The sequence below is a fragment of the Heterostelium album genome, assembly GCF_000004825.1.
Source record: "Heterostelium album PN500 unplaced genomic scaffold PPL_contig27, whole genome shotgun sequence".
Classification (NCBI taxonomy): Eukaryota; Evosea; class Eumycetozoa; order Acytosteliales; family Acytosteliaceae; genus Heterostelium; species Heterostelium album.
The window spans coordinates 35785-55153 of NW_008805104.1; the positions used below are offsets into that span (position 1 = coordinate 35785).

Below are 19369 nucleotides of genomic sequence, written 5' to 3' on the forward strand. Positions count from 1 at the left end.
CAGCTCATCATCATCATTGATCAATTTAACAATAATTTCTTGAATAATTAATTTTTTTGATTTTGAGGAGAGGATTTTCTTGTTTTTTTTCACAAAATTTTCTAACAATTTTTTTAAATTAATAAAACAGCACAACACAGCACACACACATTTAAATATAAATATTTAATAGAAATATTCATAGTTTATAGTTGTTGTTGTGTTATTTTATTTTTATTTCGTTTTTTAATATTAATTCAACAACACTTCACTTTAATATTTAGATATTTCAACTTTTTTTTTTTTTGTAATATATATATTAAAAGAAAGAAAAATGCCAAAGACAAGATTTTCATCAGTTGATATTAGAACAACAGTTAGTAATCTACAGAGAACTGTCATTGGTCTGAGATTGGCAAATGTATACGATCTAAGTCCACGTGTATTTCTCTTTAAACTTTCGAAACCAGAGTTGAAGAAACAGCTGATCATTGAATCTGGTATTCGTGTTCACAGTACAAACTTTACAAGAGATAAGGGTGATCATACACCTGCACCATTCTCAATCACCGTAAGTAATTTTACATAAAAAACATAGTTATCAATCAGATTTACTAATTTTTGTTATTGTTATTATTATTATCATCATTCAAGTTGAGAAAATATTTGAAAACAAAAAGATTAGAGAGTGTAAAACAACTTGGAGTAGATAGAATCATTGATTTCACATTTGGATCGGGTGTAGCTACTCAACATCTTATTATAGAGTTATTCTCAATTGTATGTGTTATCATCCATTATTACTATTACTATTATTATTATGATTATCATTGATATTAACAATTGCTAATGATAATAGGGTAATATTATATTGACAGATGGAGATTACAAGGTGATTGCAATTCTACGTACACATCAATTCACAGAGAACGATAATATTGCGGTGGGAGATGTATATCCCGTTGAGAAAGCAAAGAAACCAACTACTTTTACACCAGAGTTGATTAATGAACTACTGGAGAAATCAGAGAAGAAAGATAATCTCAAACAGATTTTCAATAAGGCGTTGGATTTCGGTCCGGAACTCATTGAGCATTGTCTTTTGGATGCCGGTTTGTCACCGAATCAAAAGTTGGAGAGTTACGATCGTGCCAACAACGAGAAGCTGATTCAAGCGTTTGTCGAAGGCCAGAAGATTTTCAATGTGACGATGCAGTCGCGTGGATACATTGTGTTGCGTCCGCCAAAGACACCGACCGACACCACTGTCATCTACGAGGAGTTTGTCCCGTTTCTCTACAAGCAGTATCACTCGAAGCCGAACCAGGAGTACGATAGTTTCGATCAGGCTGTAGATCAATTCTTCTCGGAGATCGAAGCGCAGCGTGTCGAACAACAGCGGATCGCGCAGGAGCAGACCGTCCTGAAGAAGTTGGACAAGGTTCGTGAAGATCAGCAGCGTCGTATCGACTCGTTGTTTGCTGCCGAGGCAGACAATGTCAGAAAGGCACAGTTGATCGAAGCGAATCTGCAGGAGGTCGACCAGTGTATCACTATTATCAAGTCGGGTGTCAATGCCTCGATGGACTGGACTGCACTTTCGCAGCTGCTGAAAGAAGAGAAAAAGAAGAATCCCTACTCAGTCGCCAATATCATTCACAAGCTAAAGTTGGAGTCGAATCAAATTCAATTGGCGTTGAACGATAACTACGATGACGATTACGATGAGGATGAAGACGACGATGAGGAGGAGGAGAAGAAACAACAAAAGAAGGATAAAAAGAAACCGACTCTGGTCGATGTAAATATTGCGCTGACTGCATATGCCAATGCAAGAGAGTATTACGATAGTAAGAAACACGCCAATGAGAAGGCAAACAAGACTATCCAGCAGGCAGAGTTTGCTATGAAAGCGGCAGAGAAGAAGACAAGACAGCAGCTGAGCGAGGTAAAAGCCAAGTCCGCTATGATTCAGATGCGTAAGGTATTCTGGTTTGAAAAGTTCCATTGGTTCCTCAGTTCCGATAACTACTTGGTGATCAGTGGTAAAGATGCTCAACAGAATGAAATGCTCTTTAAAAAGTATTTGGAGAAAGACGATATCTATGTGCATGCCGATATTTTTGGTTCGACATCCTGTGTCATCAAGAATCATGGTGGTGGCGCCATTCCACCAAATACACTGATCCAAGCTGGTACCATGACAATGTGTTACAGTAATGCCTGGAGTGCCAAAGTAGTTACCAGTGCCTACTGGGTCTATGCCAATCAAGTCAGTAAGACCGCGCCATCCGGTGAGTTCTTGACGACCGGTTCATTCATGATTCGTGGTAAGAAGAACTACCTTCCACACTCACAGCTGGTCATGGGATTTGGATTCATGTTCAAACTCGACGAGAGTTGCATTGCCAATCACATTGGTGAGCGTGCTCCTTCCAACGCTGCGTTGGAGCTCGAGGATGAAGGTGCGCCAATGGAGGAAGAAGTACCAGCTGAAAAGAAACTGAGAAAATTCGAGAGATCCAAGTTGAAGAAGGAACAAGAAGAGGAGGCCTTCATGGAGAAGGATGGTATGGATGTATCGGAGCAGCTCACAACTACAACCACTACCACCACTGCCACTGGAAATGTACTTGGAGAGTCGACCGACAGTACTGCTAGCAATAAGTATCGTATTAAATTGGTTAGCAGTTTCCATGAGCCAGAGGACGACGATGAAGAAGAAACAGCTACCAATGAAGGCGAGGGAGAAGGAGATTCGAAATCTCAGAAAACAAAACCAGCAATGTCTGCTCATCAGCGTAAACAACTCAAGAAAGAAAAAGAAAGATTGGAAAAAGGAATCACTGAAGAACCTGCTGCACCACAAGAACCAGCGCAACCCAAAGAAAAGAAACCAAAGCAAGAGCCAACCAAGCATCTTACACTTGGTCAGAAGAACAAGTTGAAGAAGATCAAGGAGAAATATGGTGATCAAGATGAAGAAGAGAGAAAGGAGAGATTAGAGTTGCTTGGATCAATGGGTGCCAAGAAGGATAAGAAGAAAGACAAGAAAAAGGATAAGGATGTTAAAGGTGGAAAGGGTGGTAAGGGTGGAAAACCAGATCCAAAGAGTGGATCGTCCAACAACAAAGGAGGAGCAACAACAGAAAAGAAATCAACAGCAGATAAACCATCAACCACTACTACAACCACAACTACGCCAAAGAATGTAACACAGGAATCAAAGGAAGTAGAGGCAGTAGCAGAAAAGTTGGAAGAACAAGTCAAGATTGAAGACAACTTTGTAGAGGAAGATATTTCAAGTGATAGTGAAGACGATGTCGAAGGTGAGACCAACGAAGAAGTCAAGAAAGAAAGATTAAAGAGAAAAGAAAAGAGAGAACAGAAGCTCAGGGAACAAGAAGAGATCAAACAACTTTTGGAAGAGGAAAACTTGGCACCCGCTTTGGAATCCGATAATATCTCCAACATTGATACTCTCACAGGACAACCTTTGGAGCACGATATCCTTCACTTTGCCATCCCTGTCGTCGGCCCATACTCTATCTTTACCAACTACAAATACAAGGTCAAGCTGACACCAGGTCACCAGAAGAGAGGAAAGGCTGCCAAACAAGCAGTACAAGTACTTCTTCAGAATCCAAATCTCACCAACCGCGAAAAAGAGTTGATCAAGAACATCAAGGACGAAGAAGTCTCTGCCAACATGTTGGCAGACGTCAGACTACATGCACCAAACCTGCTCGCCGCCAAGAAGAAAGAGAAACAAATGAAGAAAGAGCTGGCAAAGGAAAAGTCAAACGAAGAGGCTGCGGCCAGAGAAGAGAAGAAGCAAGCAGCGGCTGCTTCCAATCAGAAAGATGATCACAAAGAAAAGAAACAACAAAACACTGGAAAAAAAGATAATAAATCAGATAAGAAATAGTTTTGTTTGAAAAACACCAGTTCATTTTTTTTTTTTGATTATTCCCATCTATACTTTTATTTAAAGAAAAGGAAGTTTGTTTTGTTTTTATATATATACATATTGAAAATGTTTAATAGTAATTGTTAATTATTTAACAATTTAAGAGTGCAGCAACAATATCTGAAATTGTTGTAACTGTTATTGGTCTATAATATCCATCTACCATATATACTCTTTGTGAATTGTTATCACACATTAAATTTAAAACGTCTACCAAAGTTTCATTTTCCTTAATAACAGCAGGTGTTTTAATTTCTCCCTGGAAAAAAAAAAAAAGTTTTTTTGTTTGTTAATCATTATTATTCTGTTAGTTCACATATAACATTTTAAATAACATACATTATATTTCTCTAATAAGAAATCGAAAATTGACTTATTACTGAAATTTATTTTATCTATAGGTACATTCTTTATAGAAATAGATTGGTTAGTAAATAAATATATATATATAAAGAATTGATATCATACTCTTAAATCTCTTGAATCTACAGAGGTTAGTAATCTTCCATTGTCTTTATCAACAATGGCAATACCTGTGATTCTATTGGCAAGTAGAATTGAGAAAGCCTCTGATGATTTTGCATCAGAATTTAATGTAATTACTGGATGTAGCAATTTAAGTTCTTTTGTTTTCTTTGTAGAGTTACCATTGAATAAATGAATATTTCTTTGCGATATATACATTATATCTGTTAATGAAAACAATCCCACTATTTCATCTATTATATTGATAAGTTAGTTTCAAACTTCAAGAACTACTTTATCATGATGTTGAAAAATACTTACTTTTTGAATTTAATACAGGTAATCTATGGGATTTAAAGGGTGTCGTTGGTTTTAATAATAACTCTGTTGCTCTTAATAGAGAGTAATCTTCTGGAATTTTATCTATTGTTGATTGTAATGGATCTAAATGGAGATTAATAAAAAGTAAAACTTTTTTTTTTTTTTGATAGTTGGTTGGTTGTTTTTTTATATTAATATTTACTTAGAGCTTGTTTGATGGATTGTTGATATGTATGAGGACTACCATGAGACAGAGAGTAGGAATATGATTGCTTATGTCTTCTTGATATAGAGAATAACAATGCTAATATATCTAATAGATCGACAACACCTTTTATTTTGAATGTATCTTCGTCCGACTGAAAGCTATTTCCTTTGTTAACATTGGTAACTGTATGTTCAAGATCGATCGTTGGTATTGGTGACGAAATAGGTGATGTACTTCTTTCGATAACTGGGGCAGATAAGATTGAATTATTTCTAAATATCTGAAAAAGTAAAGTAAATGAATTAACATTTGAAAAGACGATTTTTAAAGGTTGAATTATTGATATTCTTACATTTAAACAATCGGATATAGTTGTATCTGTATTTACCAAGATAAGATCAGCTGGCATTGGTGATCGAGCCGATGTATTTCTCTGAAGATGAAATTCTTTTGATTTTCGAAACAGCAGGAATTCTCGCACCGATATCGAGTTGAGAAGATTCGTCCATTTCGAGGTGACGAGAAACACCTGAATATAGTCAAGTGGTGATTTGAAGTGTAGTTTACTCATGGACTCTGGTAGATATTTCAATCGCTTTGCATTCGTTATGCAACTGTTCGTATCGCTACCACCACTGCTACTGCCACCGCCTCCCACCTCTCCATCGCTATCGGCGCCATCGCTTCCAGAATCATTTTGAGGATGTTGATTTATAACTCTTTCCTCCTCCTCTCTATCGCTTATTCTCATTTGCTCCACACTGAATCTTTCAAGTTTTTCACCCGACATCATTGATTACAAATGAACCACACTCTTCTCTTCTATCTTTCTATCTCTATATCCCAAACTATAAATATTTATATATGCTTGCAAACAATAAACAAATAATATTATTAAAAAAAACCAAATAACTAAACAATATATACAGAAATCATTATATAACTTTTATCTAGTAATAAATAAATATATAAGTATGTTTAAAGTAATTAAAGAGTTAACTTTTTACTTTTAGTTTTAGTCACTATTTATTTTATTGAATGTTGTTGTTGTTGTTGATGATGATGTCTACTATATATTATTTGTTCAATACAAACATATAGGAAAGTAAACATTAAATGAATTATGTGTACGATGTAATGATGTTGAAAAAAAATTATAAGGTGGCAATTAATTATAATATTAATAATATTTAAATCTCCAAGCAAATTTTTAAATTGAAAATTTTTTTTACCTAAATAAGCTATTTTTTATTCAAACTTCAAACAATTTTTATATGAATATTTTTTTTGATAAACCACCCATCACCCCATCCAATTTTTTTTTGAATAACACAATTGTGCTCTTCAAACAAACAACAATTTTCTGTATTTGTTTGGTAGTTGTTTTGTTTTTTTTTGAAGAAAGATCTCATATCAAATATATCTCCATATCTGATTTTATTTATTCTATTTGTTTGATAAAAAACATTTTATAAAACAAATTCAATTTAAATATAATATTATTTATGTATGTTGGTTATATTGTTGTATTGTAATGTATTTTTGTTTGTTAAATCTCGATCAATCTATTTAGAATTTATGATTCTCGAAAAGTTGATTAACTTACCAAACCATTTTGATTGATTACTACAACCTACTATTTTTTTGTTATTTTTCTTTTTAGTTTAGTTTGGTTTAGTTGGTTTTATATATTTACTATTTTTTTTTATTCTTTTTATTTTTTTAGTTTATTTTATTCTTGTTGATGTGGTGGGAATGGTGGTGGTACTCCGGGTGGGAATCCACGTCCCATTCCTGGTATGATTCCTGGTGGTGGTACTCCGGGTGGGAATCCACGACCCATTGCACCTGGTGGAGGTGGTGGCATCATTCCGGGTGGGAACACACCGCCGGGTGGTGGTGGCATCATTCCGGGTGGGAATCCACGACCCATTGGACCACCTGGTGGAGGTGGTGGCATCATACCGGGTGGGAATCCACGACCCATTGGACCGCCAGGTGGAGGTGGCATCATTCCGGGTGGGAAGCCACGACCGACCGGACCACCCTGTGGCATCATGGAACCGGGTGCAGCAGAGCCAACTCCACGCACCGGTCCAGTCAGACCGACTGGATTGTTAGCGCCTGGTGGTGCACCACCACCGCTTGTCATCATCATTCCACGACCGACTGCACGACCTATACCGGGACCGCCTGGCACCTGTGGTGCAACCTTGGCTTTGACCTCTTCGGGAGGTGGTGACTCTGCAGACAACGAAACAACGGTTTCACCTCTAATCAAAACCATACCAAGAGTACGCTTCTCCTCACGATCTTCCTTTCCCTTTTGCTTGATACGTCTGAATTCCTCTGCATCGCAAATCACAACATTCATATGTTTATCGAAAGCTAGAAATCTACCGACAATCACTCTACCATCTTGAATAGTAACTCTAATTCTCCAATTAATGAATTGGAGCATTTTACTACTCTTTGGCATACTCTATATATATATATATATAATGATTATAATGATTAAAATGATGAGTTAGTTAGTAAAGAAAGACAAATGTAATTATTACATTTTGTATTATTAGAATATATATTCATACCATTTTTTATTCTGTTTTTATAATCTAGATAGTAGTGTAAATGTTAAATAAATATATATGAAAGAAAAGATAGATAGGATTGTATATAATATATCTATTGAATCGAAATTGAATCTAACAGTAAAAGTTGTATTTTTTTTTTTGTAGATGTTTTTTTTGATTTGGGAATGTAAAAATAGCAGTAGATTAGATCTAATATGTGATCAGTTTAACAGCAATGAATGATTCCCAAGATAAATTGAAAAAAGGCAAGGTTATTTATATTTTATAACCTTGATGAACTTTACTTTTAAAGACTGGTTATGAAATTAAAATTAAAAGATGATTACAAAGAAACAAAAAGTTACTGTTTTTTGTTGTTTTTTTTTTTTCTAAAATTCAAATTTTTTTTCAAAACCGATTGTTGAAATTCAAGCTGTTTAAAGACAAAATTATTTATTTTCATCATCAAGTCTACGAACATTTCAATTTAATCATTATTTGATTATTGAAATGATATAATTATACATTGTAAGAATACGACAGCAAATGCATTCAAAAGATAGAACAACCAGAGTGGATAAACAAACAACACACGACATAGGACCTCATTTTCAATTTGGGGTGAATATAGAAAATATCAATATTGCGAAATAGTTTATTTTAGTTTATTTATTTTTGGAATTATTTATACTTTATAAATCCAAAGATTATTATAATCATAGTTCAATCACAAACTCTTAATGTTGTATATACTTATTCACCCCAAAGTCAAAATTTGAGGGAGTTACATTAATCAGAGTTCCTTTTTAGCTTCAAATAAAATCTGTAATAGAAGTGATGAATACTCACAATTTATTATGTTACCACAAGTTTCTAGAAACAGTATCAAAAGTTTGCAAAGACAAAAAGAGGCGAGAAAAACAATATAGTTAAATTTGAATTAATTATCAATCTAATTGTAATCTTTATTCAATTAAAAAAAAAAATATAAAATTTAATAATTTATAATATATCTATTTGTGAAGATTTTTTTTTTTTTTTTTTGTATTGGATATATTACAAAGATATGTGTGGATACATTTATTTATATAAGGTAGGTGTAGTGTGTATATATATATATTTTTTTAATTTTGGAAGAGGTATACCTTATTTTGATTTAAAAATGGGTATTATTGTTTAATGACAATGCATTTTGATTGTAAGCAGAGTTGAAGTTTGAACGTAATTGAGTTTGTGAAGGGATTCCGATAGATTGAATGGGTTGATCATGATGGTGATCAATGCCATTTGTTGATCTTTGCATTATCTTGTTTGGAGTTGACAACGAAAGGTTTTGATGACCATTGATGTGTGCATCACCGGTAGAAGAATACTCAAAAGGACTGCTGCGGCTTAGTGCAGTTTGATATTTGGGTTGTTGATGTTGTTGTTGATGATGATTATGATTATGATTATTATGACTTGAGTGTTGGTTGTGGTTGAGTTGATGTGCTTGCTGTGTAAAATAAACAGGTTGATGCTGTCTTGTGTTTAAGATGATTTGTTGAATATCTTGCCATTCACTATAGGGTTGATCCATATTGGACAATAGTGAATTGCTGTTATTTTGGTTGTGACCATTGCTGTTATTGTGGTTGTTGTTATTGGTGTTGTTGTTGGTGTTGTTGTTGTTGTTGTTGTTTGGTTGGAATTGTTGATATTGTCTCTTTAATTGTTGTATATATTGATATTGTTCAAATGAGTCATTGAATTGAGACTTGTTTGACTCTTGTGAGTTTGCAAGTGACCTTGATGAATTGCCATTGGTATTGCCGTTTCCGTGGTTGTTGTGATGATACCAATTTGAATCGTATTGTGGGGCGTTGTTGTTGTCCTCATCCAAATTCAAATTGGGTGTTGATGGTGATCCGTGGTTCCAATTCGAGCCAACAGGTGATTGGAATCGCTTAATAGAGTTGGAATTGTTAGAAAATACATGGTGGTTGGGTGATGGTGATGTATTTAAGTGTGAATAGTCGATTCCATTGGTGTTTATAGAGTTGTTGTTTGTTGACATATGGAATAGGGATGGGGATGACCATGGTTGTTGTTCTCTTGGTGAAGTTGGTGATGAATTTGACGATGCAGACGAGGCAGGGGACTGGAATATAAAATTGCCGTTGGATTGCGCGCCTACTGTCGCTGGCGATGGAATGAGTCCACTGGCAGATCCTACACCAATGTGATGGGCAGAGTTGTTTCCAGACGACTGGGTAGGTGATTGCAAAAGTTGGTTATATAAAAAGTTGTTTGATTGCTGTGGAGGTGAAGGTGATGGTTTAAAGGTACTACCATTGGAGTTTTGTTGTCTCCATAGGTTGGTATTGGTAGAGTGAAGAGGAGGTGATAAAGGATTATTATTACAATTGTTATTGGTAGTGTTGGTGTTGTTTGATTGCATTTGATTTGGTGTGACTTGTCTGATAGGTGGTTGTTGTCCTATCACAGATGTTAGATTTTGTTGTGATGTTCTTAACTTTGGTTGTTGTTGTTGTTGTTGATATTGTTGTTGTTGTTGTTGTGGTGGTGATGTATTGTTATTGAGTGATTTTGTCTGACTGTTACGAAGAGAATTACCATTCTGACTGTTATTGTTGTTGTTATTATTATTATTATTATTATTATTATAAATACCAACACTACCATTTGATGAAGAGATACTGAGACTACCGTTAGATGAATTCATACTGTTGTTGGAACTGGATAGGTGTAAGTTACCAAAAGACTGTTCAAGATCCGATTGTGGAGACTTATCGTTGAGTGAAGATAAGTTATTCTTGTGTCTGTTGTTCTTGGTTGCCTTTTTGGAAGTGGCAACCTTCTTCTTTGAGAAGGAGCAGTTTATCTTTACACCCATTATCTCATTCTCATTGAAAAAGCGAATAGCAGCCTCACTTGCAATCTCTCCTTTCTGTGAATCCTTAAAGTGAATGAAACCATAACCTTCGTAGTCACCATTGTCTCGCTTTGGAATGTTATAATGATTAATCTTTCCAAATTCTCTACATTTACTAAAGATTTGTTTATGTAATCCTGGTTTAGCCTTTCAATAATAACAAAAAAAAAAAAAAAACAAATTATTATTAATAAAGTTTGATTTATAATAATTGATTGCTTAATTTGTTTGACTTACATTTGCTGGACAAAATGTGATATGTATACTTGTTCTTTGATCACATGAATCACTCCATTTGATTTTAATTGGCTTCTCGCCAATAAAGACACCGTGGAGTTCAGTTAATGCGTTTTCAGCATCAGATCTCAAGTTGAACTTAATAAATGCATAATTATTGATAAATACACAATCCTTTGAATCTAAAGTACCATATGTTCTAAAATATAATAAATTAAAATATTATTAAATTAGATAAACAAATAAAATATAAAAAGGAATGACATACTCAAAGATTGATAGAAATTCTTTTTGATCTATTTTAGTGTCAATGTTTGTGACATATAAAGTGGAAATTGGAATTGCCCAATATACTTTTAGTTCATTGTGCAAACATTCTAAAAAATATAATTAAAATTGAAAGTTAATGTTAATATTATTTAAAAATAAAGAAAGATAATAGTTTTTATCTTACTTGATAAATGTAATGATGTTTTGGCAACCAAAGCCTCACTTTCAGTCTAAAATTATTAAAATAATTAGTGTTAGAATACTTATCGATATCTATGACAATGCAAAAGAGGTAATTTAATAATATTTACTCTAAAACCAGCGAATGCATATCCGAGTGATTGACCTTTCTCGTTGAGTTTAATCCTAAAACTAATTGGATTATATTTATGAATTGAAGGATAAAATTGATCGCTAGTAACTGTGTGAGGAATGTTGCCAATAAATATATATCCTAAAAATAATAGATGTCATTTGATTAGAAAACAACAATTAGTAAAATTTAAAATAAACATTTAAATCTATAATTAAATAACATACTCTTATCACCATTATTCTTCTTTTCATTCTTTTCCGAATAAATCACATATTGGTCAACGGAATGTTGATCATTTTGTGATAAATTCTCCAAGATTATAGATTGAAGAGATGATGATTTTGTTAATGTACTATTACTGTTATTATTATTATTGTTATTATTATTGTTGTTATTATTATTGTTGTTATTATTATTGTTGTTGTTTGTAGTAGTAGTAGTAGTAGATTCCATTATTGGAGAACGTTCGTTTGGTAACATTGGAAGTAATGTTGAAGAAGGAAACGATATCAAATCAGTTGCATTACAACTATTATTTAATTGATGGCGGTGTTGGTATTGTGGCTGATGATGTTCAGAAAATTCGTCCATGAAAGCTGTAGCTGGAATCATGTTGCAAAATAAAAAAATAGAATATAATATATATATATAGATATGAAAAAAAAATTGAAAATATATATTTAAAACATATATATAATTTTATATATGTATATATTTATAATATATAATGAAAATTTGTAAAGAATATATAATATAATTTACAATCTAAAAAAAATAAAAATAAGATTTATATATATTGAATAAAATAATTTTATATAAATAACAATAATATTAATATTATTATTTATATTATTTATATATTGAGGTTACCGGGATGGATATTAGACCCAATATATTGAATTAAATAATGCTGTTGATTAAAAATGTTAATTAATTAATTAAATGTTAAATTGCTTTAATATAGAAAAAAAAAAATGAAAAACAAAAATGAAAAATTAAAAAAAAAAGTTTGAAAACCAATTAAAATTAAATTTGGAAAAGAGTGGAATGGCTTTAATTAGGGAAAACAACAATCAAGAAACACCACACTTCACAAGCAATGAAAACTAATAGCGATGCAAGTTTGTTTGTCCTGCGTTCCAAAAAAGGAAAGAGAAAGAAAAAGAAAGTAGTGACCTTGGAATATGTTTTTTTTTTTTTGTTTTTTTTTTTGTTATGATTTAGGAAAAATAATATAGTATGAATGATTTATAAAAAAAGATATTTTTAAAACAAATATAATTGTTGGTCTTTTTTTTGATATATTTTTTTGGTGATTAATGTTGGCAAGAAAGAAAACCTGCTTTGTTACTTTGGCACACAATAAATATAAACAATATAAAATAACAAATTGTCTGAGACTTCCACTACTAAATAGTAGATGGTTTTTTAGATTTGTTATCTTATTTATTTGTTTGTTTGTTTATTGAAAAAAACAAAAAAAAAAAAAAACAATAATTAAATTCTTTATATTATTATTATTAAAAAAATAAATATTAAATTATTAGGATTAATTATTAAATTAAAAAAACTGTGTTTAGTTTTACTTAAATTTTTTTTTTTTTTTAATATGCTGAAAAATGATGAATCTAATATGAGATGTCCTGTTATATTTTGAAAAACACTACAATAATAATATAATATATAGTACCACTACGTTAAACTATTACCACCAACCACACACTGCTACTACTACATCTTTCCTCACTACTACCCCCACACACCAATTTAATTAAAACAAGCATTCATCAGCAATAACATATTGATTTATTAATTGCTTATATGGCAAGTTAAAAGGTGTGTGTGTCAGCAAGAGGGTGGTAGTGGTGTAGTGGTTTAATTAATACTAACAAAAATATTGATGTTTACCAACTTTTCAATTTTGTTTTTTTAATAATTAATTATTTTGATTGCTTAAATATACGAAGTGAAGTGGGTAGGGGATGAAAGTAAAGCTTTTGAATGGTCGTGAATTAGAGTGAGAAGATAGGATAATTTGAGCGGGTGAAGGGTGGTGTGGTATTAATGTGAATAGTGAATATTGTTATTGTAGACACGTGTGTGAAAATAAAAATAATAACAATATGAGTGTGAAATGGTGAATAATTATGCTTGTTGTCATTATCCTCATAAAAATCGTAGTTGATAATTAAATAAAGCAATAGTACTAGTAGTAATAATAATAATAGTAGTAATGGATGATTATTACATTATTGATAATGAGTGGTATTAAAATTGGTTATACTGTATTATATACTGCTATTGGTATTGTAGCTGGTTTCTCTCTCTCTCTCTCTCTCTCTCTCTCTCTCAGTTGGTTGTTCGTTATGCTACCGCTTCAAATATAAAGCAAATAATAATAATTATAATTATCATCATCATCATCATTTGAAAAGGTAAATTGTTAGAGTTGTGATTGTGGTGATGGTGATAGAGAAAAAGCCAAACAAAGATAAGGAGAGAATGGAAAAATTAAATTGAGCGATAACATTGAGAGAGTTCTGCGTGTATTGTATTACCGCAACTATTTTCAGATGATTGTTTCAACCTGATTTGGCAATAGTACTATACAAAAACGAATTTTATAAACCAAGTACGATTGGTAGATATCGTATTATAAATAATTGACATGATGATAATAAATATGTACAAGCATATTTATAGAAGAAAAGGGTCGGTTGGAAAGTTGTTATTGTTGTTTATGTTTCTCTCTTTTATGGTTTATATTTAGACAAACCACTCCACTACACTACATTACACTACACCAATAATTTATGAGTAGTGAAGATCGACAATTGTTTTACCAATCAGTTTGCTGAAATAATTACTGTCCAATCAGAATCATATCTCTTGATTAATAGTTGTTGTTGTTGCTATCTTTTAGTTTTAAGTAAATTTACAACATAAAATGAAATAATAATCAGTAGCAACAACCATAGAGCATGAGACAGAATGATTTGCTGCTAATGAAATGATGGGTTCCAAAATAAAAATAAAAAGAGTAAAACAAACAAATGCAAAAGATATTAATTTTAATTTGGTTCGGCTATACTTACTAAAATGAATTTGGTAGTAACTTAAAGGGTATCTAAAAATAAATTTTAATAAAAAACGAGATATTTAATCGAAATTAGTTGTTTTGATCTTATGGACTTATGAATATGAATAGCGAAATAAATGAGTAAAACCGATAGATTAGATATTTGAAATGGTAGATCGATTTGTTTTTACTTATTAAAAGTTATAAGTTAAGATTTGGAAAATAAAAAAAAGTAAAAAAGTGGAAATAGTAAAACAAGAAACAAAGTGTAAATGTGAAAAGATAATAATGATATTCAATTCATTTACTTAAAAGAGTCAATAATTCAATAATTAAATTAAATTGATATTCTTTTTTTTTTTTGGTTTGCTGGTACAAGTTTGTTTGTTAAGAACTGGAATTTAAAAAAAAAAAAAAAAAAAAAAAACCAACAAATTGAGAGGTAGGATTGATTAGATATTCTAATATTACTTAATGACTAACAACCAAACCAATGTGGAAAAATCGTAAAGGAAAATGAATGGATGGTTTGGTTAAGTCCTACCAAAACATGACATTAACAAATGGTATTGTTAATGATAGATGATACTGCTGGTTGATATTAATTTTTTGAAACATATAAAAAAAAGACAAAAAAAAAAAAACTTGAGCAAATACAATATAAATTACTAAAATAACAATTGGATTTGTTAACAATTATTTTCGATGTATTAGTTGGATTTATAAACTAACTACTTGGCTCACTTTAAAATAATGGCATTGGAATGGATCGAATTCAATTGATTGTAACCTCTAACATGTTATCAATTAAATTTGTTTGTATTTTTGTTGAACAACACAACCCACTACTGCCAGGGTAATAAATAAAAATATTTGAACATTGGACTATAAAGTAATATAAGATCCACCTGTAGTTCTACTTCAAATGAAATTCATGTTGTTTAAATAAAAAACCAAAAAAAAAAAGTGGGGTAATTATAACTTTGATTGATTTGTGAATGATTTTAAACTATAGAAACTTCGTTGAACAATGATAGACTAGAAACTAGTTATTTTTTGTGGTGAACTTGTGTTAACTTTGCTGGTGGTGGTCTCTTTGACTGGTGATTTTAAAAAGAAAACAAAATTTCCATGGAGGTGTAATGAAATACCTTATTTTTGTTGTTGTTGGTTGCTATTGATCAATTCCTTGTGTATACACTAACTATAGTTGGTCAATAGTAAGCAAGTAAGTAAGTTCTTGGGGTATAGGAATAAATGCTTTCCTATCTGTGTGTTTGTTTGTGTGTGTTTGTGTGTACTTTGGGGATGTACACACTTCTGAATGGAGTTCAAAGGTATGAATTGAATTTGACTCTATAGTGTTGAAGGTGGTGGTGTTGTGTGTTGTGTGTGTGTTTGATGTTCGTTATTAATAAGTTTAAATAATATATAATAAGAACTGAATTTAATTATAAAACACCAAACAAACTTTATTGCTTTTCTTTTTTTGTTTTTTTTTTTGTTTGTTTCTTCTCTCCTTTCCTTTCAAAACCTCGGAACGGATTGGAAACTACTTAATAATTAATAACTGCTGAAAACAAAATAAAATATTTATAAACATGTGTGTGGGGTGGTGTGGTTAGGTGTATGTTTGTTTTGCATTTGCTTTGCTTTGCACTTGCAAACTCTTTTTTCAATTCAATTTAATCTGGAGAATGTCATGTGTTTTTGATTCAAGTGAAGTGTCTGTGTGTGTTGTGTGAGTGGGGTTGTGTTTTTGAAAAAGTGTGGGTGATTCTAAAGCTAGATGGTCGAATGAATGAAATTTATGGACAACAATTTTTACTATTAAAGTTTGGCACATCAGCTTTTGAATTCTGATTTTTTTTGGTTTGGTGTTTGTTTTGCTAATGTCAAAATTCAATTTTAAGAATGAGTGGGTGGTTTATAATAAAAATTAAATATGAGGATTAATTAAAAGGTGAGAATGAATTCATGTTTGGCTTCAGCTCCAAAAAACATACTATTCATCTGAAACCGTTTCTCATCAATCAAAATCATAATTAAAAAACAACAACAATTATTCTAAAAAATGATTGATAGCAAATTAAATTTAAAGTTTTTGGTAATATCGATATCGATGTGTGGTGGATTGTTTTAAAAAAAAAAAAAAATAAAATTCAAAAAGTGTGTGTTTATTTGGTTTTTTTTTAATTAATTTCAAATGACTCTTGAATATGGTGGTGTTGTCTAATTTGATGTTTTTGGCCATCAACAAAAAACCCCACAAAAAAGAAAAAAAAAGAAACCCCATCTTCATCATTGAAAGTTTGCTTTTTTAAATTGATTTCTGTCACAGTTTGAGGAAGGTTTTTAGGGTGTCATGCAAAAGTGTCTATTATGTTAATAAGTAAAAACAGAAACCAGATTGGTTGGAAAACAACCGTATTGGGATTGAGATATTCAATGTTAAATTGTCGATTGTTGTTTGGATAAATAATAATTAAATTTTCAACCCCCGGAGGTTGATATATTAGGTATTTCTTTTAAAAGCTAATCTATCACACACACACACACACATGTCAGCGAATATTTGTTTTAATTAATTTTTACTAAAATAGTCAAATGTCACACATGGTGTCTCCCTGGTTGGAAAAGTAAAGAGTTCGTTTAAAGTAACATTCATTCGAGTGTGTGTGGCTGTGATTGGGGCTAACGATATATTGTATGTTGGTTCATGTTTTTGGGATTGGCTATGTTTCCCCACACGAACTAACATCATCATCATCATCATTATCGTGAACGATTAGATATTCTGATAATTCATACAGATAACAAAACAACAAACCAAAACCCGGGTCTATTTCAATTGAAATCAAATGGTTCCTGTAGGTGTTAATCGATTTAATCGACAACCATTGGGTAACAATAATGGAAATTGAGACGAAAAAAGATATTTTTGTTTGTTTTTGGATTTGTTTTGTTAATAACCTTATCCAAACCTCTCAGCTGAGAGATAACGATGGTGAGAAATAAAGAGATATTGATGTTGTTGTTTGTCCAAGCCAAAAAGATAAATAAAGAATGCCGCCATGCAAAGAACCATGGTTATATTTGTAATCGGTTTTCTTTACGAGAACATTCGACATTCGATTCTCCAGTTGAATCAACAAAATGGTTATTGATATTTATTTCTTTCCTTTGCCTGATATTACCCAGTATTGATATTTACAATCAGATTAAATCATTAGTCGTTTTAAAAAACTGAGTACCGCTCAATCGTCGATAGTTGCCCAATGATCATTAGTATTCTCTTTAAATATATATAAATAGATAAAACTTCTCTTATACAAGTCCATTTTTATTAGTTCAAAAGTGTATTTTCAATCAGTTAAACCTAACAACAACAACAAGTAACAACTTTCATTGGAGAATAAGTGGTTAAAACATGTTTAAAGTTGAGACCTCCTCTGCTTTACAATTGCTCACTGTTTTACAAACAGTTTGATTCCCTTTCAATTCAATTGGACCCACTTATGAATATCGAACAAACACATCAGATTACTTCGTTTATCTAGATACCCGAGTTTATCACAGCGTTAAACTACATTCTTGTTTATTTGTAGTTTAAAAAATATTGAGATATTTATTAAACAAAAAAAAAAAAAAAAGAAGGGTATTTCAGATCCAAACCCTTTTGTACAAAACAAAAAAAAATCAAAACAACACCAAACTACAATGATCACCATCCATCCATTGTGAGTCATATTTAAATATTAAATCGTTGAGGAAAGAATGATTTGTTGGAATAGATCTTAGCTGATAGAAATGTACTTAAGCGAGAAGTGCCCGTTGTAAATTAAAACTGTTAATTTTTTATTGATTTTGGAGAGAGGATATGTACACACGACTGTGACTTGTAATTGGTTAAGAACTGAATAATTAAATTGTAAAACAGGTTGCCCAGCAGTAATTCAAGAGACAAAAAAAAAAAAAAATACAAAAAAAAAAAAAAACAGTTTCTTTTCTGTTAATGATTAATGGTTACAAGTAGCCCATCAAATACCGATCTCATACGGATATCTAGATATCCCGAGTTGATTCTAAACTACAAACTGTCTATGTATAACAGTTTAGTAGAAATAATATTATTTGTTGTTGAAGTAACAAATTTAAGTTATTAGTAAAGTAAAGAGATGAATTGAAACATACCCACCCTTCTTTTAATTTCTTTTGTAAGAATTGATTATATATAATATGCCCATACAAATACATATAATATAATATTATTTAGTAAGTATCTCCAGTATTTTTAATGTACAAAAAAGTGTAATATTTGTTTATTATGTTGTTTGTTGGTTGATTTCGATTTGATTATAAATTTAATGAAATTAATCTTTTTCTTTTCAAATTGTTTTTATAATATAATATAATATCTGTTAATCTATCTAATTAAATATATATATTTTTAGAATCGATTTAAGATATATATTATTATTATTATTATTATTAATGGTTGATCCAATCAAATGATCTATCTTTTCAATCCTGCCATTAATATTTAAAGATGAATTCCATTATTGCAATAGCTTGCTATTAAGCCCAAGCAGGTGTACTTTCTTTTTTCTCTGAATTCTGTTGTTTGTATGCTTGATATGATTTCTTGAGATCGGTTGTGAATATCGATGTTGTAGTTAAGTTTGATTTATGTGACTTTTCATCAATGACCAATATTCCTAATTAATATAATTATAATATGATTAGCTAATTGATTTCTTTCTTCTTATGCGGACTTTAAACTTATAAACCTACTTTTCTTATCTGAAGTTGCAACTTGCCATGCTTTTGAAATAATATGAGCAGGTTAGTAACAAATAAACAAATCAATACCAACTTATTTGATATAAGAGCTAGACTAACCTACATTCTTGTAAGAATTTATATGATTCTTGTTGATTAAATTTACTCATTCTTATAACTAACTATTAATGATATATTTGTGTGATTGATTAATTAAAGAAATGATTTTTTTTT

General features: G+C 31.2%; 5 protein-coding genes across 5 annotated transcripts; 1 reads left to right on the plus strand and 4 right to left on the minus strand.

The window, feature by feature from the left end:
• Positions 1-313: 313 nt before the first annotated feature.
• PPL_00016 (DUF814 family protein) lies at positions 314-3907 on the plus strand (the record flags this gene model as incomplete). The annotated part of the gene is made up of 3 exons (XM_020571063.1): positions 314-554; positions 665-759; positions 839-3907. 3 exons carry the CDS (start codon positions 314-316, stop codon positions 3905-3907), a joined length of 3405 nt encoding a protein of 1134 aa, XP_020426652.1.
• A 133-nt stretch (positions 3908-4040) lies between these two features.
• On the minus strand, positions 4041-5733 carry PPL_00017 (uncharacterized protein; the record flags this gene model as incomplete). The annotated part of the gene is made up of 5 exons (XM_020571064.1): positions 4041-4208; positions 4289-4357; positions 4418-4668; positions 4736-4858; positions 4938-5733. The coding sequence occupies 5 exons, from the start codon at positions 5731-5733 to the stop codon at positions 4041-4043; spliced, it is 1407 nt and encodes a 468-aa protein (XP_020426653.1).
• A 942-nt stretch (positions 5734-6675) lies between these two features.
• Positions 6676-7537, minus strand: snrpb (small nuclear ribonucleoprotein-associated protein; the record flags this gene model as incomplete). Its single annotated transcript, XM_020571065.1, has 2 exons — positions 6676-7425; positions 7535-7537. 2 exons carry the CDS (start codon positions 7535-7537, stop codon positions 6676-6678), a joined length of 753 nt encoding a protein of 250 aa, XP_020426654.1.
• A 1135-nt stretch (positions 7538-8672) lies between these two features.
• PPL_00019 (GATA-binding transcription factor) lies at positions 8673-11886 on the minus strand (the record flags this gene model as incomplete). Its single annotated transcript, XM_020571066.1, has 6 exons — positions 8673-10598; positions 10689-10887; positions 10957-11065; positions 11143-11188; positions 11270-11412; positions 11499-11886. 6 exons carry the CDS (start codon positions 11884-11886, stop codon positions 8673-8675), a joined length of 2811 nt encoding a protein of 936 aa, XP_020426655.1.
• A 7045-nt stretch (positions 11887-18931) lies between these two features.
• PPL_00020 (uncharacterized protein) lies at positions 18932-19305 on the minus strand (the record flags this gene model as incomplete). The annotated part of the gene is made up of 3 exons (XM_020571067.1): positions 18932-19071; positions 19148-19177; positions 19260-19305. 3 exons carry the CDS (start codon positions 19303-19305, stop codon positions 18932-18934), a joined length of 216 nt encoding a protein of 71 aa, XP_020426656.1.
• Between the last annotated feature and the right edge of the window lie 64 nt (positions 19306-19369).